General features: G+C 41.5%; 1 protein-coding gene across 2 annotated transcripts in view; it reads left to right on the forward strand.

Annotated features, from left to right (window-relative positions):
* itfg1 (integrin alpha FG-GAP repeat containing 1) overlaps positions 1-24,435 on the forward strand; it is a 264,103-nt gene that overhangs the window by 149,438 nt on the left and 90,230 nt on the right. For both annotated transcript variants that reach the window (XM_073070074.1, XM_073070075.1), the window contains exon 11: positions 14,991-15,141. In XM_073070074.1, the coding sequence (XP_072926175.1) occupies positions 14,991-15,141 (151 nt within the window). The remainder of the gene's footprint in view (positions 1-14,990; positions 15,142-24,435) is intronic.

Below are 24,435 nucleotides of genomic sequence, written 5' to 3' on the forward strand. Positions count from 1 at the left end.
CGCCCTGCCAATTCCACGGGAAACGCCAGGGCCAGCCGTCGCTGATGGCTACGACGGCTGGCCTTCGGGATAGCCTCCTGTATGTCTGGGACAAACAGTCGGGACGCCGGTTTTTGGTCGACACCGGTGCTGAGATCAGCGTCTTACCTCCGACGAGTTACGACACCCGCAGCAGGGCGCCGGGTCCCCCCCTACGGGCCGCGAACGGCAGCACCATAAGGACTTATGGCACCCGTCCGGTGCAGCTACGGCTCGACTCCAGCAAGTTTACGTGGGACTTCACACTGGCCGCCGTAGCCCAACCGCTTCTGGGTGCGGATTTCTTGCGGGCTCACAGCCTACTGGTCAACCTGCCCAGGAAGAGACTGGTTCACGCCGAGACCTTTCAGACATTCCCCCTGGGTGCAGCCCAGTTGCCAGCCCCTCACCTCGGCTCCATCACGCTGTCCGGCAACGACTTCACCAGGGTCCTGGCGGATTTCCCATCGGTTCTGGCACCACAGTTCACGGCAGCCATGCCCCGACACGGTGTACAGCACCACATCCTGACCCAGGGACCACCCCTCCATGCCCGCGCTCGGCGGCTTCCCCCGGACAAGCTCCGACTGGCGAAGGAGGAGTTTACGCGGATGGAGGAATTGGGGATAATTCGGCGGTCCGACAGCCCCTGGGCCTCCCCCCTGCACATGGTGCCCAAGGCGACAGGGGGCTGGAGACCGTGCGGCGACTACCGCAGGCTGAACGAAGCTACAACACCGGACCGCTACCCTGTGCCGCACATTCAGGACTTTGCAGCCAACCTGCACGGCGCGCAGATCTTCTCCAAGGTAGACCTAATCCGCGGACACCATCAAATCCCGATGCATCCAGACGACATCCCCAAAACGGCTCTCATCACCCCGTTCGGCCTTTTCGAGTTCCTCCGCATGCCGTTCGGCCTGAAGAATGCCACACAGACGTTCCAGCGGTTGATGGACGCGGTGGGACGCGACCTGGACTTCGCATTCATCTATTTGGACGACATCCTCATAGCCAGCAGCAGTCGTCAGGAGCATCTGTCCCACCTCCGACAGCTCTTTGCCCGGCTGCGTGACTACGGTCTAACGATCAACCTGGCCAAATGCCAGTTCGGGCTCGACACCATTGACTTCCTGGGCCACAGGATTACTAAAGACGGGGCAACCCCTCTGCCCGCTAAGGTAGATGCGGTCCGTCATTTCCCCCGACCCACCACGGTCAAAGGCCTCCAGGAATTCGTCGGTATGGTCAATTTCTACCACCGCTTCCTCCCTTCAGCTGCCCGGATCATGCGCCCCTTGTTCGCCTTGCTGTCCGGTCCGGGCAAGGACATTACCTGGGACGAGGTGTCCGCCGCCGCTTTCATTCAAACGAAGGATGCCTTGGCGAATGCCACGATGCTAGTGCACCCCAGAATGGACGTCCCTACCGCCCTCACGGTGGACGCCTCTAACACCGCAGTCGGTGGGGTACTGGAGCAGCTCATCGCGGGCCGCTGGCAACCCCTGGCGTTTTTCAGCAAACACCTGCGGCCACCCGAGCTCAAGTACAGTGCTTTCGACCGGGAACTGTTGGCGCTATACCTGGCAATCCGGCATTTCAGGTACTTCTTAGAAGGTAGGCCCTTCACCGCGTTCACGGACCACAAACCGCTTACCTTTACATTCACAAAGGTGTCCGATCCCTGGTCGTCCCGCCAGCAGCGCCATCTGTCCTACATCTCTGAATACACGACGGACGTCCGGCACGTCTCGGGTAAGGACAATGTCGTGGCGGATGCGCTCTCTCGCCCTAACATTCACGCCCTTTCCCAAGGGGTAGACTTTGAGGCACTGGCTGAGGCACAGTTGGCAGATGAGGAGATCCCGTGTTACAGAACCGCAGTCTCCGGTTTGCAGCTCCAGGACCTCCCCGTAGGCCCAGGTGAGAGGACCCTACTCTGTGACGTCGCCACCGGCCAGCCCCGTCCCGTCGTCCCGGAACCTTGGCGACGACGCGTGTTCGACTCCATTCATAACTTGGCCCACCCCTCCATCCGCACTACCGTCCGGATGGTCTCCAGCAGGTTCGTTTGGCACGGACTCCGCAAGCAGGTCCGTGACTGGGCCAGAACGTGCCTGCACTGCCAGACGGCCAAGGTGCAGCGACACACCAAGGCCCCGCCGCAGCAGTTCCACCCCACCCACCGGCGTTTCGACCACATTCATGTGGATATCGTGGGCCCCCTGCCTGTGTCACGCGGGGCGCGGCACCTCCTGACTATCGTGGACAGGTTCACAAGATGGCCAGAGGCGGTCCCGCTCACCGACACCACCTCCGAATCTTGCGCCCGGGCGCTGATCGCCACCTGGGTGTCCCGCTTTGGTGTCCCGGCCCACATTACCTCCGACAGAGGCGCCCAGTTCACCTCCAGCCTCTGGTCAGCGATGGCCAACCTGTTGGGGACTCAGCTGCACCACACCACTGCCTACCACCCACAGTCGAACGGACTGGTGGAGCGTTTCCACCGCCACCTGAAGTCGGCTGTCATGGCCCGCCTGCGAGGAGCTAACTGGGCGGACGAGCTTCCCTGGGTCCTGCTCGGCGTCCGCACGGCGCCCAAAGACGATCTGCACGCTTCGTCGGCCGAGTTGGTGTACGGCACGCCCCTGGTCGTTCCCGGGGAGTTCATACCAGCCCCAAGGGGGCGAGAGGAAGAATCCGCAGCGGTCCTGGGCAGACTATGCGAGAGACTCGGTGCCCTGGCCCCCGTGCCCACTTCGCAGCATGGGCGGCACCCGACCTGCGTACCCAAAGATCTGCAGAACTGTAAGTTTGTGTTTGTACGCCGGGGCGGGCATCGGCCACCGCTGCAACGGCCCTACGAGGGGCCGTTTACGGTGATCAGAAACGACGGGTCCACGTTCGTGCTGGACGTTGGAGGGAGAGAGGAGGTTTTCACGGTGGACCGACTCAAACCGGCCCACGTGGACTTGGCGCAACCGGTTGAGTTTCCAGCACCGCGGCGCAGAGGCCGATCTCCCAAACAGGGCCCGGCCCAGACTGTGGACATTGGGGGGTGTACCGCCGGTTCTGGGGGGGGGTTATGTGGCGACCCAATTACTAGCACACTCGAACCGGCTGACAATTAGCCAGAGCCAGAGACAAAGATACATAGCCTCAGGGAGTTTCAGTTACGTGCCTCTCCAAGTTTCGAGTGGGGGGAGACAGGCTTTTAAGCAAGACTGTGTTTGTGAAATAAACTTATTCCGTGGTTGCAGTTTACCGACTCCGTGTCGTAATTTCAGCGCTGCGCGTAGCACACCGCTACAGAACTACCTTTTTGCAGTCTTAGAAAAATTTGACCTCGGCCAAAGTTTCATCTCTTGGATCCAATTGCTGTACCTGTGTCCTACTGCTTCTGTTTTAACTAATTTTCAGAAATCCCAAGTATTTAATCTCAAACGTGGCACCCGTCAGGGATGTCCCTTAAGTCCCTTTCTCTTTGATTTGGCTATAGAACCTCTGGCGATAGCATTTCAAAACTGTCCTGAATTGACCGGGATTTGGAGAGGGGGTGTTGAGCATAAAGTTTCTCTCTATGCTGATGACTTATTACTCTTTCTCTCAAATCCGTCTATATCCTTACCTCTAATGTTTTCACTTCTTGACCAGTTTAGCCAGATCTCTGGCTATAAACTTAATTTACATAAGAGTGAACTTTTCCCAATTAATAAAGAAGCACAAGAACTAACATATCGTGATCTCCCTTTTAAAGTAGTCCATAATCAATTTACTTATCTTGGAATTACAGTCACAAGGAAATTTAAGGATCTCTTTCGGGAAAACTTTGCCAATCTTTCATATGCTATAAAACGGAGTCTGGTACAATGGTCACCTCTATCTATGTCTTTGGTAGGTCGTATTAATGTTGTTAAAATGTATGTTCTCCCCAAATTTTTATACTTATTTCAATCTATCCCAATTTTTATTCCTAAATCTTTTTTTGATTCCTTAGACTCTATTATTTTGTCATATTTGTGGCAGAATAAGCGCTCTAGAATTAATAAAATCCATCTCCAAAAATCTAAAAAAGAGGGTGGCATGGCTTTACCTAACTTTCGTTTATATTATTGGGCAGCTAATATACGTTGTGCTACCTTTTGGTCTTTCTTCCACGGCCAACCCGAGTGCCCTAACTGGGTGGCAGTGGAGTTGAGCTCCACTAAAGATTTATCTATCTCTGCACTTCTTGGCTCTGCACTCCCTAGTAGTCTACCCAGATCAATAGCTAATCCTCTTGTTAGACACACTTTGCGTATATGGGCTCAGTTCAGGAAATGCTATGGTTTCCAGGGGTTTTCCGTTTCCAGCCCTGTCGCACATAATCACCTTTTTTTACCTACTACGTATGATTCAGCATTCCATGTTTGGTATAGGAAGGGCATTAGACATTTTGAAGATCTTTTCATTGATAATCGCTTCGCTTTTCAGCAGCTCTCTATTAAGTTCAATCTGCCTAACGCTCATTTTTTCAGATATCTCCAAATCTGACACTTTATTGCTCCTTTAATTTTTAACTTTCCTGAAATGCCTGCAAAAAATGCTATGGACCTATTTCTTTCCATTAATCCACTAGGTAAAGGTTTAATATCAATTATCCGAGATAAACTAGCAGCCTTACGACGGGCCCCTGTGGATAAAATTAAAATGGCCTGGGAGCAGGATTTAAATATCTCCTTATCCGAGGAGAGCTGGGACTCAGTTCTCAAATCGGTTAACTCAACCTCTCTTTGTGCTCGCCATTGCCTTTTACAGTTTAAGATTGTTCATAGAGCCCATATGTCTAAATCTAAACTATCTCGATTCTACCCTAGCATTAGTCCGCTCTGTGATAAATGCAACAGGGGCGTGGCCTCTCTCATCCATATGTACTGGTTCTGTCCTAGCTTGGAGAAATTCTGGGAAGATGTCTTCACTACGTTATCGTGTATTCTGAATCAGCACCTAAAACCAAACCCCTTAATTGCTCTGTTCGGTTTTTGGGGTGAGACAGATTTATGTCTGGGTCCGACCAAATGCCGAATATTATCCTTTGCCTCTCTCCTGGCTAGACGCTTGATCCTCCTTAGATGGAGAGATGTTGCCCCGCCCACTCATGCGCAATGGCTTAACAACATTATGGCCTGCTTGGACCTCGAAAAAATTCATTATTCAGTTCTTAAGTCGGATCTAACGTTCCATAAGGTCTGGGGACCTTTTATCGAGTACTTTCATAACCTTCCTCTTGACTAGGGTTTTTTTTCTTTTCGGTCCCTTGCTTTCAGCTCCCTTTTTGTTTCTGGTAGTAGGCATTATTATCCTCTGTTGCTAAGTGTATTCACAGTCTGGGAGTTTGACTGTCCTGACTTATACTCTCTATATTGTGTTGTGGTCGGTCTGGAGTTGTTGTTTTTTCTTGCGTTGTGGGGCTTGGGGAGGATACTAAGCTTACTTGTCTTTAATTTAGGTGCTTTTTTGTTAAATTCTCTTCCTTTGTAGCATATTGTTATTGTATGCTTAATTTTGCACTGTATTAATGTTCCTCATTGGGATTTGGGGTTTTTAATTTGTAAAATGTTTTGAAAAACTAATAAAAAAAAATTTAAAAAAAGGTTATGAGAAAAAAGCAGAAGAATGGGGTTGAGGGAGATAATAAATTAGCCATGATAAAATGGTGGTGCAGAATCGCTGGAGCGAATGGCCTAATTCTGCTCCTATGTCTATAGTCTTATGTACCTAGAGCTAGAGTCATAGAAAAGTACAGCACAGAAATAGGCCCTTCAGCCCAACTAGTCAATCCAAACTGCCTACTCCCATCAGTCTGCCTTGGTGCCATAGCCCTCCATACCCTGACCATCCATGTACATATCCAAACTTCTCTTAAACATTGAAATCAAGCTTGCATGCACCACTTCTGTTGGCCACTCATTCCACACTGTCATGACCCTCTGAGTGAAGAAGTTTCCCCTCACATTCCCCTTAAACTTTTCACCTTTTACCTATGACCTAGTTAGTAGTCCTTCCCAACCTCAGTGGAAAAAAATCTGCTAGCATTTACCCTATAAATTTGTAAACCTCTATACCCTTCATAAATTTGTAAACCTCTATCAAATCTCCTCTCACTCCTCTACATTCCAAGGAATAAAGTCCTAACCTATTTGATCTTTCCTTATAACTCAGGTCTTCCAGACCTGGCAACGTCCTTGTAAATTTACTCTGTACCCTTTCAACCTTATTTACGCCTTTCCTGTAGGTTGGTGACCAAAACTGCACACAATACTCCAAATTAGGCCTCACCAATGTCTTATACAACTTCAACATAATACTTTGATTTATGAAGGCCAATGTGCTAAAAGATTTCTTTACAACCCTATCTACCTGTGAATTATGTGCCTGTGTTCCCATGTCCCTTTGTTCTACCACACTCCTCAGTGCCTTACCATTCACTGTGTGAGACCTACCCTGTTTGGTCCTATTGAAGTGCAACTGATGAAGATAGGGTGAGTGATAGGTGGAAACTTGACAAAGGAAATTAATCTTTGAAAGTATGAGATTGAGGTCCTGTTCATTGGTGGGAGAAATCAAAAGGAAGACTATTATCTAAACTTGGAGTATTATGTTCAGTTCTGGTTGCCTCATTATAGAAACGATGTGCAAGCTTTACCTTCGAAGGCGCAGAGGAGATTTACCAGGATGTTGCTTGGATTAGGGAACATCTTATGAGGAAAGATTTAGCGAGCTTTGTCATTTGGAGAAAAGGAGGATGAGAGGTGACTTGATGGAAGTGCACAAGATTACAAGAGGCATGGATAGAATGGACACCCAGGGCTTTTTTCTCTGGGTGTCAATGGTCAATATCTAAAGGCATCCTTTCAAGATGAATGGAGGAAAGTTTAGGGGAGATGTCAGTGGTAAGTGCTTGGAATGCACTGCCAAGTGATAGTAGAGACTGATACATTCGGAACATTTAAGTTTTGTTCCAATTGGTGAGGCTACACCTGGAGCACTGTAACAAATGTTGGTGTCCTTTTCCAGTTTAGAAATTAGGAGCATAAAAAGCAGTGCAATGCTAAAAACACAGTGAACCATTCCTTTGCTTGTACTGTATGGTTATTCTTGTCTGCATTGATCTTACTGCAGAATAATTGCTAGCAGCAACTGGATTTGGAGCTCACTCCACTCTTTAAGGATGGTCATCTCTGCTTAATTTTTGCAATTGTGAAATTACTCATGCTTAACATGAAAAATGGAAAACCTGGTATGAATACACCTCCAAATCGTACATGTCCTTATACAAGGTAGGCTTATAAATGCAACACACCAGGGATATCAGGACAACTGAAGCAAGACTGCTATATAGTTCAATTATGCTATGTTAGGGATGATAAGGTTAAGTCAGATATGGTAATAGAATGTGTGTATCTGATACTTGTATGACTTTGAAATAATGTGTTAAAGGATTGGGTTAGGGAGCATGTTAACTGATGCAGCATGGGATGAATCTTTGTCATTCTTTAATTTTGCCTGTAAATCTCAATCCCCTATTTTGTATCTTTTGCTAGCTTTATATAAATTTGCATACCCACAATTTTTCCCATTGGTCTCAAAGGGACATTGTCATTGTTAATTATAATTTATTCTGAATTATACACCAGTTAGAAGTGAAAGAATACCTGAGAAAATGTGGCATCACTTTATGCAGATTTTTTTAGTAGTTTTCTCACTTTTTGTGTAAGTAAAAGCATGGCTACCTTCAGAGCAAAATATGTTGGATAATGAAGCATGTTTTCCTCTCTACAATCCAAACTCTTCCTCCCTTCTCCTCCTCAAGGAAGGTGTGCTGTTGACCTATTGTCCTTAATTTTTGACCTGTTTTTAAAAATAATTTGGTGGATTCTTAGCTAGGTATTTGACTTCCTATCTGAATACAAGGTTACATCTTGTGATTAAAGAAGTCACTTAATGATTATAAATTTTATTTGAAAACTGTTTAGAAATTTGAGATTACAGTAGTTTCCAACATTATACATAACTCATAGTAACAAAGTAGTTATGAATTTAATACTTTGCTTTAATTAAATTATTGTCTTAAGTTTTAGTTACTAGTAACGGAAAGAATTTTCAAAAATAATGTTCTGTTTTTAATTGATCAATTAGATCCAAGTGCATTACAGTTTAATAATGCGAAATCTACTAAAGATATATTACTTCCTTTACCTACTTTTTTTTTTACTGTGCTGTTGAATTAAAAAGCTTTATATATGATTTAATGTATTCATTGGATTCATAGACTGTGTCTTGAAAGGCACTGAGCTACAATGATTGCTGCCTGTTTCACAAATTTCCAATGCTTCCTTGCCAGAATAGGAAGCATATCTAAGAAACAGATTGAAGTGAAGATGTTTCTCCCCAGGAATCATAGCAGCATGTCAAATGATCATAGCTGAGAACTGGTTAGCTGTTTTTGCAAAGCTTCTATTAATTGAAGCAAGTCGTTCAACCTTCTTGCCACAAGCAATATCAGTGCAGTAAAATTAATCAACCAGGCTTTTTTTTTGCATTTGGCTTGGTTGTAATATTAGAAAGAAGACAGTAAGCTCTTGTGCTGGGACTACTAACTTCAGAAATGGTAGTTCTTAAAAATCAGTTCCATTTTGCCTCCTTGCACCCTTTTTTTTGGTGTTCTCAGATGTCAAAAAGAATCACACATTATAATAATCCATTGCTGAGATGGAAATAGAAACATAGAAAAACTACAGCACAATGCAGGCCCTTTGGCCCACAATGCTGTGCCGAACATGGACTTACTTTGAAAATTACCAAGGGTTGCTCATAGCCCTCTAATTTTCCTAACCTCTAATACGTATCCAGGAATCTCTTAAAAGACCTTATCGCAAGGAAAATCTTAGATCTTTTCTGCCTCCTAAAACAACTTTAAGCTTATTCAGATCTCAAAATCTCAAAACGATGAAAATTTTCTGCTCTAATCATTCTATATTTATTCAATAGTACTTGGTACTTCTGCTCCAAATCTTTCATTATCATCATTATCATCAGCCCTTGACTCCAAAAAAATCCTTGACCCACGTGACTGGATATCTTTCCAAAGTTTTTCAACATTTATGTTCTTGCAAATTCCTGCCCTTCTTTCTCTCAACAATGTTTTGAATCTTTCTTGCAAGGTTCCAGCCCTAACACAGAAACAAAATTGTTCTGATTGAAGTCACTAATAACATCTAAGTAATTGTAAAAACAAAAGATAAGTAATTTCTCCTGTTTTTGCTGCCTGTATTCAACTACAAGATCTTTCTGCGATACACCCAATTGGCATTCAGTCAGTGAAAGCATGTTTGCCTTGCTCTATTCTTACCTTTATGGTCTGTACCAGAGAATCAGAAATAAAGGCTTCTATTCTAGTGCCGTCGTTGTTACATTCAGTCTTCTGAATTTTCATATACATACTGCTCCAGGTCATATCAGGGGATATGGGCTTCTGTGTTTAGAGTTCACAATTGCATATCAGAATTTTAAAATCCACCAACATGCTGAAAATTATTCAGCTCATATGATGCCTATAAATCAATTAAATGCCAATTGTACAAACAAAGGAAAAGCGTTGACAGACCATCAGTCATTTTCACAGTTCTAATTGGTACTATAATCCTGTTTCTAATCCACTGAAAAATACGTGAATTCCCTGATACTAGGTCAAGAGTCAGAAACTGGATAAAATTATAACATCTCAGAAATTGAAAGCCTGACTGTGTAGTTCGGCAAATAAGTGTCAGCTTTGCCAGTACTCCTATGTTTTGATTTCATATACATGCTTCATGAGAGGAGGATGAGGGAAAAGAGTTAATTACTCACCCGGGGTTTAGCGATCATTGTTTAACATCGTCCTCTAAGTACCAGCTTGACCATCCATCAACAGCTTGGCTAGTTTAAATAGTCAGTTAAATATACATCGCACACAAAATGCTGAAGGGTCTCGGCCTGAAGCATCAACTGTACTCTTTTACCATATATGCTGCCTGGCCTGCTGAGTTCCTCCAACATTTTGTGTGTGTTGTTTGGATTTCCAGCATCTGCAGATTTTCTCTCATTTGTGAGTTAAATATGCATTTTAGTTCTGTAATATAATTAATATTAAATAACTAGACATAGTTAATCAGCTGTTAGTTGAAAATAAGGTGCAGGGTTCAAGTCTAATCCAGAGACTTGATTATAGAAATTTAGATTGATGAACCAGTTAGCAATTGAGAAAGTGGTACTTTGTCAGAGGTGAAATGATAAGCCAATGGCACTTCTCCCCCATCTGAGCATTTAAAAAATACATTTTGAAGAGAAGAAAGACTGTCCTTCAATAAATTAAACACAAGATTACGGCATTACTGTTTACAAGTTCCAGCTGTTTAACTGCTCCAATTTGTCTGCAGCCAGTTAGAGTTGGTTGAGGTATTTCAGTGTGAAGTTGCCTAATCTGCACTACTGGAAACTGGTTTGATGGAATTGTTTGATTTGTGATTATATAATACAGAAGGTTCAGTCATAACAGTAATTTCTAAATTTAGCTGGTAATCAGTCTGAATTGAGTGGACCATGGCAACTGGTAATGTTCTGATGTTCTTATATTGACAGTTGGTGATATCAATAAATCTAGCCTCAGTGATTTAAGAACTAATATTTAGCCATTAAAACTCCACTTTTTAAAAACTCTTTTAATATCTAACATTAATCATATCTATTTGTCCAAAGTCTCTCAATCAAACATTTTGTGCAATCAACTTAATTGTTTGGCTGCATGCCATATTTAGTTTTATTTGATCTATAGATGAGAATTGTTGGCGAAATAGGGATTTCCAGAATTCCCATTCAAGATATATAAACCCAAGGTATGAGCAGCTCAAAAATATATGGATATCTTTGAGAAAGCAAGTTGGGCAAAGACTGTTGGCAGCAAATTTAGGGCAGAATGTGAAGAAACCAAGAAAGGTGAGAGCTAGAAATTGTGTTTTGGGTAGAAATACACATACAGGCGATTGTTTTGGTGCTAGAGAAGATTTGACTGATTCTTTGAGGTAAATGATGATGGTGTGCATCACAATTGAAAAGATATAGGAAAAAGAAACATCAGATGGAAGAGGAATATGGATTTTGGTTGAGTCAGAGAAGAAAAAAACAATCAGAATGAATTAGGTAGTGAGCACTAAAAGGAAACGCTGTCATAAATTGGGGATATTATGCTGGTGGTACAGAAGAATAATCTGTTAGGATTGAAAGGAATATTAATGCAGTAGGGGAAGCCAGAGGAAATCACCATGGTGGAAATAATGAAGAAAAGGAATTGCAAAATTCCTGCACTGTGGTGGGATAGAGCTTATAAACTAGTTTAAGGAGAAATGCAGAGATTGATTGAATAAAAATTTACATTTCAATGCTGTATTTATTTACTTTTTAAAAACCTTTAAAGGGATTTTACAGAAGTTTATAGAGGTAGTTTAAACAGAGGAACCATGACTGTTTCAGAGTAATGGAAATGGGCAGTATTGCTATACAGTGTTCTGTAGGGAATCATTTTTGTTACTGTTATACATGATTAATTTTAACTGGGAAGTACAGTCAAAGCTTGCAGAATTCAGCAAAAAGAGTAGGTCATAAATCATTTGAAGAACCAAAGTAACATCTACCAGGGTTTGATAGAATGAGCAAAAATGTAGCAAATGGAGTTCTTTGTCTGCAGTGTTAAATGTTTCATTTCATTTCAAAATTACCCATAGAGTAAAAGTGGATGATGCACCGTTTCCAGCCATTGAAGGAACTTTGAGGAAGAGATGTGTATTTATAAAGCGAAATCCAAGACATTTCAAGCAATAATCAGGAGAAACTTTTGATTACATGTACAAATTTTGAATAACGGAAAGGGGTTAAAAGAGATGTGGTATATACACACAGGATAAGGACCAATCATGAATGACTGAAGATTAAAGGAGTGGTTGGGCCAATTGGCATTTCATCATTATGTTTATAACTCTTATTTTTTAAAGGTAGTTTGTTACTTTGTAAGGAACTGGATTCAGAGTTGGTAAAAGCTTGTTTCTCCCTCCAACCCCAACCCCTGAGGATTTTTTTGCAAATATATTGATAGCTTTAAATCTTGAAGGATTGGGCTGTGAGAAATGAATACATCCAAGAAAGGGTTGATTCCATTAACTTTCATTTTTAAGTTTTAGCACTGCAGTTGAGAGTCAAATTGGATTGTTTGAGGAGGTATTATTCATGAAGAAATCATTTATGTCTAAGTCTATAAAATTGATACGTGGATCACTTGAGGAAATTTTATTTTAAAGAAATATCATAAAGGAAAAGTTACTAATATAAATCAAAGTTTCAAAAAGTTTCAGAGGTTCATTTATTATCAAATTATGTATGTAGTTCCCCGTGCAAACAAATAGAATGGCAACCCAATCATCAACCCTACACACACACACAAAACGCAGCAAGAATATTGGCCCTCAAATCCCTTCCCTCCGCACAAAATGCATCAAGAACATTGCCCCCCAACCTCCCTCCCCTGCACAAAACTCAACAAGAGCATTGACTTCCAGACACCCCTCCCTCGCGCAAACACGTGAAGAACATTGACCCCCAAACCACCCCTCCCCATACAAAAAAATTAACAAAATCGCAACAAGAACATCAACTCCCAAACCCTTCTCCCCATTCAAAAAAACTAACAAAAACACAGCAAGAAAAGCGACCCAAACCCCCCACCCCTGTATAAAATGCATCAAGAACATCGATCCCCCCCCCAAAGTCCCTCCCTGCACAAAACACAAGAACATTAACCCACCTCTCCTGCACAAAATGCAACAGGAACATCAACTCTCAAACCACCCCTCCCCGAACAAAAAAACGAGAAAGAACAGGCGAAAGCACAGAATATAAAAACTTTAAGACCGAAAAAGTCTCTAGTCCATGTTATAATCATAACAATGTTGCAGTTACATAAATCTTTAATACTGATGCTTTGAATATAGAGCTTTCTCTTCTACTTCATGTCATAGTTCAGGTGAAATTTTCACAATAAATTATGTTACATTTTTGTTCACCCCCTCCCATCCCCCAGTCAGTCTCTTGAAATCTTAAATAATTTAAATTTGCATTCTGAACTTGTCATTGTCTCAGTCATAATCATGCTATTTTCTGAAAAGCAACATTCAATTCTTGGCAAACTTCAGTCGGGGAGGAAGAGAAATGAGTGAATTGTCACAGGTTGCTGGTGTTACAGCATTTTGTAGAATGCAGAGTACAATTCTAATGTCTCTAGATTTGGCAAATTAATAATATGATAAGAAGTTAATAAAATATACTCTTGTACTAAGTGCTATGTAATAGTATTTTTAATCAGGTTTAGTTCCAACCTTTTTAAATAAATAGATCTTGCAGAGTAATATAAATTTTGCTAAAAGTATTAATTATTGATGTTCTGTAAATCATATTGTATTTCTAACAAGGTCTAAGCTGGCTTTCTGGGCATCTAGAGTTTATGAAGGGTTAATAACAGTGTTTGTAATTATAGCCCAAACACTTTAATTATTAGGCGTACTGTGTGACATCATCCTGTACCTTGAAGTTGTCACTGACAGAAATGAAAAAGCCAGATGGTGTGTGATTATAGTTAGTCCTCCAAAATGTGTTTTAAAAGCAATTAAAAGGTTAGGACCCCCTCCTAGTGATTTGCTTATCAGTGATGAGATATTTTTGCATATCTTCATCATGATACAAACTGGTCACTCTTGACAGAAATACATTATGAAAGGTTAGGAAGGCTGTAATGTCAATTTAGATTTTTCAGGAAATTACAGATTTTGGAAGAATTCTGTTTGGATCTATGGTTTATCTGAAAGGAAGTAATAAGTAATCTGTAATCCTTCATTGGAAATGCATTTGCATTTTGAAAGCTTCAGTGATTAGGAACAGATGGATTGTTATCTCTTTGAAATTGTGCAGTAGGTTGTAAACAAGCTTGCATGTATAAAATGAAAGTGCAGCTTTTGATCTGCTTTCTTTATGTTAATCTATTTTTCTTTGAAGAATTTGGTGGCTTAAGAGTTAACTAGAAAAACAAAATTGAAAGGTAAAGATGTAATAATCTGCTAAAGTTGCCTCCAAACTTCCAATAATTTCTACACCTGTTATTTAAATCAATGTTTAAAATGGTATTCAACAGAACTGATAACATCGTAGACAAAGAACATGCCTAATTCATCATGCTTCAGCCAATATCCGACAATATTAACAGACTATATTAGATACCAATACAGAAAAAAAAACACAGGTGCTATGGGAATGATGGTAAGATTGCACTTTTTTTATTTTGGTAGTTGAATTATTATACATTTTTTTTAAAAACGATGCAGTCTTTGGCGACGACATTTCATCTTTGGAGCTGTATTCAAGATAACCCAGAGTAGCAAAATAACTGATTTTGAAGTTTCATTGGGTGATGCATCAAACAGTTTGAGCAATCTAAAATTAAATCCAGGTAGGTAGGAATCTACAACAGAAAGCTACCTCAAATTCAGCAAAGCTAGTAAGGTCACTGGGAGAGCAGCGTTTCTGATTTGGGAATAAAAAAAGATGTCACACTGTTCAACAGCTAGTTCTCTTCTGAAATCAACAATGCAAAGTAATTTAACTCCTGGATCACTACCTGCTGCTGTATAACAGATAGTTACTTATGGAGCTCACCAGTACAACTTAGATCAAATTAGAGGGACTGATTTTGCTTTGTCAAGAAAGAAAAATCAGGTGAGTTGCATTTGTAGTACTCCAACTAAATTAATAATGCTTAATTCAGAGTTACATTGCCTCTGTAAATTCTACGTTCAACTAACAAATTGTGCTTTGCTTTAAATAAAACCCTCTAAAGATCTCAATTCTTTTTACAGCAACAAACAAGCTTTTCTTCTGGAAAATGTTCCATGCAGTGATGCAAGTTGCAAGCCGGTAGGCCGAATGTTCAGGGTCCTCTGGGAATTGTCTGATTTAAACCATATCAAGAATGCTGTTATGGCGACCTTCTTTGACATTTATGAAGATGTAAGTTCATTACTGTGTTTATAAAAAATTTTTACTCATTGTTAATTTGAATTCTCATCAAGCTTTCCACGAGTGCTTGGTTTGGGAATTTCACAGATGTTTGGTTCATGTCCCCATCTATTAATGGTTTCTACAGGCTAAAGAATTGTTTGGATTCAATCCCTGATGGTATGTTTTGTGCAGTTCTTTGCAAGCATAGCCAGATAAAGTCAGCTGGCAAACTGGAAAAGTCAGCCAAGCTGCAGAGTATTGTCTGCTGGTGCTTGCTAGAAAATACATATATTGTTCTGCTGGCAAAGACAAAATTAGATTTAGCTTTAATGTTATTTACATCTGATTTACCTGTTCTGGTACTTTAATGTAAAATGATTTTTGAAAAATCCTGCACTTTATTTTCATTTAAATGGGTTCTTTACTAGAGCTTTTACAGAAGGTATAGCCAACATCTGTGGAACTTATAGGAGATTAATTGGGGAAATGTGATTATTTCCTGTCATATCTATTTTGTGTTGGTAGCTGACATCTTAACATGGGGCATGAATAAATCTTCTCCATATATATTATGCTGTCACCTTGATAATCTTGTACACTTTATGTTCATTAATTTAGTTTAGTAGTTAATTATTGTGAGAAAAGAAAGCTAATTTGCAGAAATTTTTTTTAAAGCGTAATTTATAAACTTGCAGCTGAATAAATTTGAAACATTACTCACTTAGGTAAGGTAACTAATACTGGAGATACGTGTGAGAGTCAAAATTCATTGAGATTGCAGGCAACAATTGATTATTCAGAGATAAACCATTTTCTTATTCATGAATTCCTTTGAAATATAATGTTAGAAATTTTGGCAATCGCTAATATAACCCATGTGATTTCCACTATTAATAAAAGGTGGGAATTTATACCAACTTTTAAATGCACAATGCTATCAAAATTTTAAGCAAGCAATAAAAAGGCCATTGAAAAGGATGAATATTTGCTCTGTCAGCAGCACATAAGCAACCTCTACATATAAAATGTGATGGATGTTAAGTCTATAGCGGTGAAAAGGGACATTTTCAATTTTAGCAGTACTCTATCGCATGGTTTATGGGTACCTTAAATAGCAACTAGACATCACAGCCATAGTTTATTAATGTAGTTATTGCAACTGGTAGTTGTGAAGCTAAGAAACAAATACTTCATCTGCTATAAAACTTTATGTTCTTCCCATTTAAGATGGTTTCAAGCACCTTACCTATTGATTCAAGTCTTGGTATGAAAATTAGCATTGCTCCAATAATTTTAATTATTGAAGTGTATAATCAACCAAAAAATATTATCCATGTGAATATTTAACTCTTCAGTGGCCCAAATTTTCTGGTCTTGTGTAGACCTCATAAATACTTCCCACAAATATTTCGTAGGCTCTATGGCCTGGTCTACTTATTTCCTGACCCAAGTTACTACCTAGTGTCATCTTTATCAAGATTTGTGACATTCAGACAGTTTGATTACGTGGATTCTGGTTAATTGGCACGCATCAGGACAGTACATTTTGGCCCAGTTATGTGGGTGCTCCAGTGAAAAAGTGTACCAGGGTATTGTTGCTGTCACATGCAGCTACTTGGAGCCGCAGGTGAGTGCTAAGTGTCAGGGTGAGGACTAAAGGTGAGTGATGCCCCATGATGCTCATGACTAGTCTCATCACCAGAGATGCTCTCCTCCTTGGATAGATAATGTACTGTTTTCATACAATGCATTTGTTTGCATCCTTCAAATTCTTCGTAGTTTCTAACTTGTTGAAATAGTGAAATAATTTCATTTTCACTCCTGGCCATTCCGAGCATGAATGTTTGAAAGCACAGTGAGCTAAATAATTCTGTATAGTTTTACTGCTTACTTGTCACCAACTATCAGTGACAAAAATCACTGCTTTTTGAACACAAACACACGCAACTAATGCCATTTAAAAATTGTTCACTCAAAGCACGGTGTAGTGTCTAATGGCCACAGAAGTGCATGCGATTGACACCAGTTAGAAGCTGTTTGACAGCAATCTCCTGTCCCAATTAAGTGGCATAGTGTCCCAAATAAACAAAGGAAATCCTGGCTACTTTCAGAACTAGTTTTTGTTCTATAAGAGTTCTCCCAAGTAAGCGGCTGTTCCGATTAACCACTGGCCCAATTAATTAGAATCCACTGTCTTAACAAGATGACCGGTCTGTGGCCAGCAGACTGCCCCTTTCACAGTGGGCTAATGAGGTATTTTTTTAAAAAAAACAAGGTTTTCAACTCCCAATACCAATTATCTTGCTGGCAAACATGCAATCCCTAGTAAATAAATTTGAAGATATCAGAGCCAGGGTATTGTATCAATGGGACATTAGCACCGCTTGCGTCTTTTGTTTCATGGGATGTTGTTTAACCTCTGGATGCAGCGATTCTTATTGACAGGTTCACAATACACTGTCAAGATAAGACTGCTGAGTCTTTTAAAGCCAGAGGCGGAACAGGAGTGGATATGCTTCATGATCAATTCCTCGTGGTGTAAAAACATGGCGGTGCTCTCCCAATCCAGTTGACCAGATTTGGAACACCTCGCGATTAAGTGCCGACCATTTTACCTGCCATGGGAGAATTCAGCGATCATTTTGGTAACAGTGTACATCCCACCAGGGGCCAGTGTAAAACAGGTTCTAGACGAACTGAACGATGTGATCAATGGGCATGAGACAACACATCCTGATGCCTTTCTCATCATTTTGGGGATTTTAACCAACCAGCTTAAAAAAGTAACTAAATAATTATTATCAACAATTCACTTGTATACCAGAGGAAACATCACACTGGACCACTGTTACACCACCATCAAGAGCTATTGCACACTCACACTTTGGGAAGTCTGTTCACCTGCTGTACTCTACTCCTGAGTACAGGCAGAGACTGAAGTCTGCCATACCAGTAGTGAGGTCCAAGAAGGTATGGACAAGGGAAGCACAGGAGTGCTTACAGGACTGCTTTGAATCAGTGGACTGGACTGTATTCAGCGATTCATCTTTGAGTCTACATGAGTACAGTGCAGTTGTCACCGACTTCATTAAACCCTGTGTGGATGAGTGTGAGCCTACGAAAACTTGCTGTATGTACATTCACAAACTAAAAGCCATGGATGAACCAGAGTGCTTGTGGTCTGTTGAGGGTTAGATCTGTGCCATTTAAATCTGGCTATCCATTTCTGTACAAGAAAACCAGGTATGACTTGCAGGGGACTATTTCAAGAGCCAAGAAACAATTCCAAGCAAGGTTGGAGGTGACATTCGAGGCAGGGTTTGCAGGACATTACTTCCTACAATGCAAAACCCAACATCATGAATAGCAGCAATGCTTCACCATCAGATGAGCTCAATGCCTTTTATGCTCACTTTGAGAGGGAGAATAAAACTATAGCTGTGAGGATCCCTGCTGCACCCAGTGACCTTGTAATCTTTGTCTTGGAGACCGGCGCCAGGCTGTCTTTCAGGAGGGTGAACCCTTGCAAGGCAGCAGGCCCTGATAGAATACCTAGTAATGCTCTGAAAACTTGTGCCAACCAACTGGCAGGGTTTTCAAAAACATTTTCAATCTCTCGCTGCTGTGGTCAGAAGTACTCTCCTGCTTCAAAAGGGCAACAATTATACCAGTTCCCAAGAAGAGCACCTCACTACTGGAAGGATGTGGAAACTATGGAAAGGGTGCAGAAGAGATTTACAAGGATGTTGCCGGGAGTGGGGAGCATGCCTTATGAGAATAGGTTGCGTGAACTTTTCTCCTTGGAGTGACAGAGGATGAGAGGTGACCCTGATAGAGGTGTATAAGATGATGAGAGGCATTGATAGTGTGGATAGTTAGAGGCTTTTTCCCCAGGGCTGAAATGGTTAACATGAGAAGGCACAGTTTTAGGGTGCTTGGAAATAGGTACAGAGGAGATGTCAGGGGTAAGTTTTTTACACAGAGAGTGGTTAGTACGTGGAATGGGCTGCCAGCAACAGTGGTGGAGGCAGACACGATAGGGTCTTTTAAGAGGCTCCTGGATAGGTGCATGGAGTATAGAAAAATAGAGGACTATGAGTAACCCTAAGTAATTTCTGAAGTAAGTACATGTTTGGCACAGAAATGTGGGACGAAGGGCCTGTATTGTGCGGTAGGTTTTCTATGTTTCTAAGAGCAATGTAGCCTGCCTTAATGAATCTAGGCCAATAGCACTACATCTATGGTGATGAAATGCTTTGAGAGGTTGGCCATGGCTAGAATCAACAGCAAAGACCTGGACCCACTGCAATTTGCCTGTCGCCCCAATAGGTCAACAGCAAGTGAGATATCAGTACTTCTCCACGGGGCCTAGGACCACTTGAACAGTACAAATACCTATTTCAGGAATCTGTTCATTGACTATAGCTCAACATTTAACACCATCATTTCTACAGTCCTAATCAAAAAGCTACAGAACTTAGGCCTCTGTACCTCCCTCTGCAACTAGATCCTCAACTTCCTAACTGGAAGACCACAATTTGTGCGAATTGGTAATAACGGCCCCACCTCGCTGACGGTCAACACTGGTGAACCTCAGGGATGTGTACTTAGCCCATTGCTTTACTCTCTTTATACCAATATCTGGCTAGTCATTAGCTCAAATGCCACCTATAAGTTTGCTGATGATACAACTGCAGTTGGCAGAAACTCAAATGGTGACAAGAGGGTATACAGGAGCAAGATATACCAGCTAGTTGAGTGGTGTCACAATAACAACCTTACACTCAATGTCAGTAAGACCAACGAGCTGATTCTGGACTTCTGCAAGGGTAAGACAAGGGAACACAAACCAATTCTCAAAGAGTGATCAGAAATAGAGAGAGTGAGCAATTTCAACTTCCTGGGTGATAATATCTCTGAGGATCTAACCTGGTTCTAACATATCCATGCAGTTATAAAGAAGGCAAGGCAGTGGCTATATTTCATCAGGAATTCGAGAAGATTTGGTTTGTCACTTAAAACACTCAAAAACTTCTCCAGATGTACCGTGGAGTGTATTCTGACAGGCTGCATTACCGTCTGGTATTGGGGGGCTACTGCATTGAATCATAGAAAGCTGCAGAGTGTTTATCTATCTATGGTACTAGCCTGCATAGTATCCAAGACATCTTCAAGGAACAGTGCCTCAGAAAAGTGGCTTCCATGATCAAGGACCACCCCCCCCCCCCCCCCTACCAAGGACATGCCCTCTTCTTATTGTTACCCTTAGGAAGGAGGTACAGAAGCTTGAAGGCACACACTCAGCAATTCAGGAATATCTTCTTCCCCTTTGCCATCCAATTTCTAAGTGGACATTGAATCTATGAACACTACCTCACTGCTATTTTTAAATTTCTTTTGGATTTTTTTGCACTACTTATCATAATTTGTCTATTTAATATAGATATGTATGCTTGCTGTAATTCTTTTTTTCTGTATTCATCAAGTATTGCATTCTACTGCTGCCGGAGAGTTAACAAATTTTACAACATAAGCCGGTGATGTTAAATCTGATTCTAGTGACTAAGCAAACAATCAGATTGCAATCTGATCACAAACCAGAGGGAAAAAACAATCTTTCATGTTTTAATGTTATTAAGGATCTTATAAAAGTTGAAAGTTTTTGCAACATTCTCTTGGGTTCAGTTAGAAAGTGTAAATTAATATGTACTTTTTTCTGAATAATATTAAAAATAATAATTGTGGGAAATTAGACCCATTCCTGCAAAGTCAGTTTTTCAGGACCAGAGGTATTGTGCAAGCAACATTGATTTTTTTAATATAAGAAAAATATTGTGTAAAGTTTACATCAAACTTTGCCTCAGTAAGTAATGCAGCAGCATACTTTGAGGAGGAACAGAATCTCACCTTCAGCAGTCTCTGGGTTTATGTGTTTCACTGTACATGTGTGAACATCAAAAGTTGCACTTTTGTAGAATATTAAAAGGTGTGAACAGTTTTCAAGCCATTGCAACCAGGAAGTTAAGGCCATTATGTTTCTCAGTGAAACATATTTCAGACTCTGTTAGCACTGATAAAATTAAAGACAGCTGTACCAGACATTAAGTAATTGTTTTTGATTCCTCATGGTAAAAAGCATATTTGTCCTGTTACGAATGAAGGGAGCTAAGTCGCCCCCCCCCCCCCCCCCTTTTTGAGAATCGCAAGATCGCTATTATTTTGGGTCTGAGACCCAGGAAATGAGAGAGATACACAGCATGTCAGGAAATGAGAGAGAGAGACGCAGGATCACAGCAAAGGCAGTTGTTATAGACAACGCAGAATACACAACAAGGTGGAATGTCTCCTAACAGAAGCGGAACGGAACCACTGATTACTGCTATTGTCTCTTGGAGAAGGAATTGTGTATTGAGTACTGTACTATTCATTGAAACCCCTCAGGGACAACCAGAGTGGTCTGGTTGAGGGATTGCATCATCCCAACCTGATTGACATCTGAGACCCCGTGAGTGAGGATAAAAGGAGGGTCTGGGGAACACCCCTCAGACGCACCAGGAGAAACGCTAGAAATCCAGTGACAGCATTATATAGCAAAAGCTGGTGAGAGCTCGTGTGCGTCCTCCCTTGCCTGGGTGGCGGGCTCATCACGGAAGAACGGTTTAGCTAAAGGAGAGGTCATACTAGAACGGCCACAACAACGAGACACCGACGGATCGAAGTCATAAAGGACGGTTGGCAAAAACAATAGCAGTAACTGTTCCCATTCTTCTATCTCTCTCTCTCTCTCCAACAATTCCATCCTGCGTCTCAATATCACCAAGACCAAGGAGATGGTGGTGGACTTTAGGAGATCTAGGCCTCATATGGAGCCAGTGATCATTAATGGAGAATGTGTGCAGCAGGTTAAGACCTACAAGTATCTGGGAGTACAGTTAGACGAGAAGCTAGACTGGACTGCCAACACAGATGCCTTGTGCAGGAAGGCACAGAGTCGACTGTACTTCCTAAGAAGGTTGGCGTCATTCAATGTCTGTAGTGAGATGCTGAAGATGTTCTATAGGTCAGTTGTGGAGAGCGCCCTCTTCTTTGTGGTGGTGTGTTGGGGAGGAAGCATTAAGAAGAGGGGCGCCTCACGTCTTAATAAGCTGGTAAGGAAGGTGGGCTCTGTCGTGGGCAAAGTACTGGAGAGTTTAACATCGGTAGCTTGAGCGAAGGGCGCTGAGTAGGCTACGGTCAATTATGGATAACTCTGAACATCCTCTACATAGCACCATCCAGAGACAGAGAAGCAGTTTCAGCGACAGGTTACTATCGATGCAATGCTCCTCAGACAGGATGAAGAGGTCAATACTCCCCAATGCCATTAGGCTTTACAATTCTACCGCCAGGACTTAAGAACTTTTTAAAAGCTATTATTAATGCTTTTTGAGATAGTGATTTAGATGCATATCATATTTTTTACTGAGTTAAGTATTGTATGTAATTAGTTTTGCTACAACAAGTGTATGGGACATTGGAAAAAAAGTTGAATTTCCCCATGGGGATGAATAAAGTATCTATCTATCTATCTATCTACACAGCGACAAACAAACACTGGAGCCTGTGTGAACTGAAACAAACTTTATATTTCCATCGAACAATTCATTATCCCCTAGACAACAATAGAGCTTATTTCTTATTGATGATTATTATACCCACACTTTTAGGTTTAATATTGATGACGTATATTATCTGTATATTTGCATTGATATTATTTTTGTGTATTTTTACTAATAAATACTGTTAAAAATAGTATCATCAGACTCCAACGGATGCCTCTATCTTTGCTGGTAAAACACCCAGTTACGGGGTTCGTAACAGTCCTCAGATCACAAAATATTTGTCTTTAATATTTACAAGTGCTTCAAATGCATTAAAACTGTACAGCTGTGTTCACAAACGTTTTGAGTTCTATTTCTATCTTGGGGGAATGGGCATTTCAGGACAGAAAAGTACCTAGTGTATATTCCACTACAGAAGTATTAATGAAGTTAAATGAAATTGTCAGCAAACCATACCAATAGCAAGCCACTCAGCTGTGCCATTACCACTGCCTTCAAACAGAGAGAGGAAAACAACATGGCATACTTGACAGCACTGTGCTTCACCAAAAGGACTGCAATGATTCAGGAGGCAGTTCACAACCATTACAATAAGGCATGGCCAGTGAAAGCAAGTGTTAGTAGCAATAGTACCAAATTTTGAAGTATATTCAAATATTTCATTTGAATAGATTGGTTTATTCAGCTTCAAAGTATAAATCTTCATTGTTGACCAAGGATAATTTATAAAAGAATTTGAATATGTATATTATAAAGTATAATTTCTTCTTTGAACTGAGAGACGTTAAAACCACATTTATACTGGAGGCATTTAGTAACAAGAGAAAGGAAGAATTTCATTTACGTTGCTCCTCTTGTGGAATTCTCCAGTGCATTTTCAGTTTGAGTCTCAGCCTGAAAGGGTCCTGTCTGTTTGGAAAACATTATGTGTGGTCCCAGTATCCAAAAAGGGACAGCTGAAAGTATTGAATGACTTCCGTCCAGTGGCCTTGACCTCAAACATTGAAGACCATAAAGAGATTGGTCCTGACTCACCTCTGACCCCGGGTCTGATCAGCCCTCAATCCCCTGCAGTTTGCCAACCAGGAGCACATTGGAGTCAATGATGTTGTCATCTACCTGCGGAACAGAGCCTACTCCCACTTGGATAAGCAGGACAGCACTGTGAGGAGCATGTTTTTGTTTTTCTCAAGTGCCTTCAATATCATACCGCCCTCATTGGGGAAAAAGCTCTGTTCAATGCAGGTTGGCACTTCCATTGTATCCTGGATAATAGTGGTTGGGTGTATAAAGGAAGGACGGGAGGATAAATACAGGGCCCTGGTAGCAGATTTTGTCAAATGATCAAGCTGAATCATCTGCAGCTCAATATCAGTAAGACAAAGGAGATGGTGATAGACTTTATGAAGACTAAGCTGCACTGCTCCTTGCTATTGATGGTGAGGACTTTCAGGTACCTGGAGGTGTAACTGGGTGACAGACTTGAATGGAGCACTAACACAGAGACTGTATATAAGAAGGGCTAACGTCTCCTCTGCTTCCTGAGGAGACTGAGGTCCTTTGCAAGCCTCTCCTTCACATGTTCTACCAGTCTGTTGTCACCAGTACAATCTTCAATGTGGTGGTGTGCTGGGGCAAAAGCATCAATATGGTTGATGCCACCTGGCTAAATAAACTGATTAGAAAGGCTGGCTGGCTCTGT

The sequence above is a fragment of the Hemitrygon akajei genome, chromosome 17 (assembly GCF_048418815.1).
Source record: "Hemitrygon akajei chromosome 17, sHemAka1.3, whole genome shotgun sequence".
Lineage (NCBI taxonomy): Eukaryota > Metazoa > Chordata > Chondrichthyes > Myliobatiformes > Dasyatidae > Hemitrygon > Hemitrygon akajei.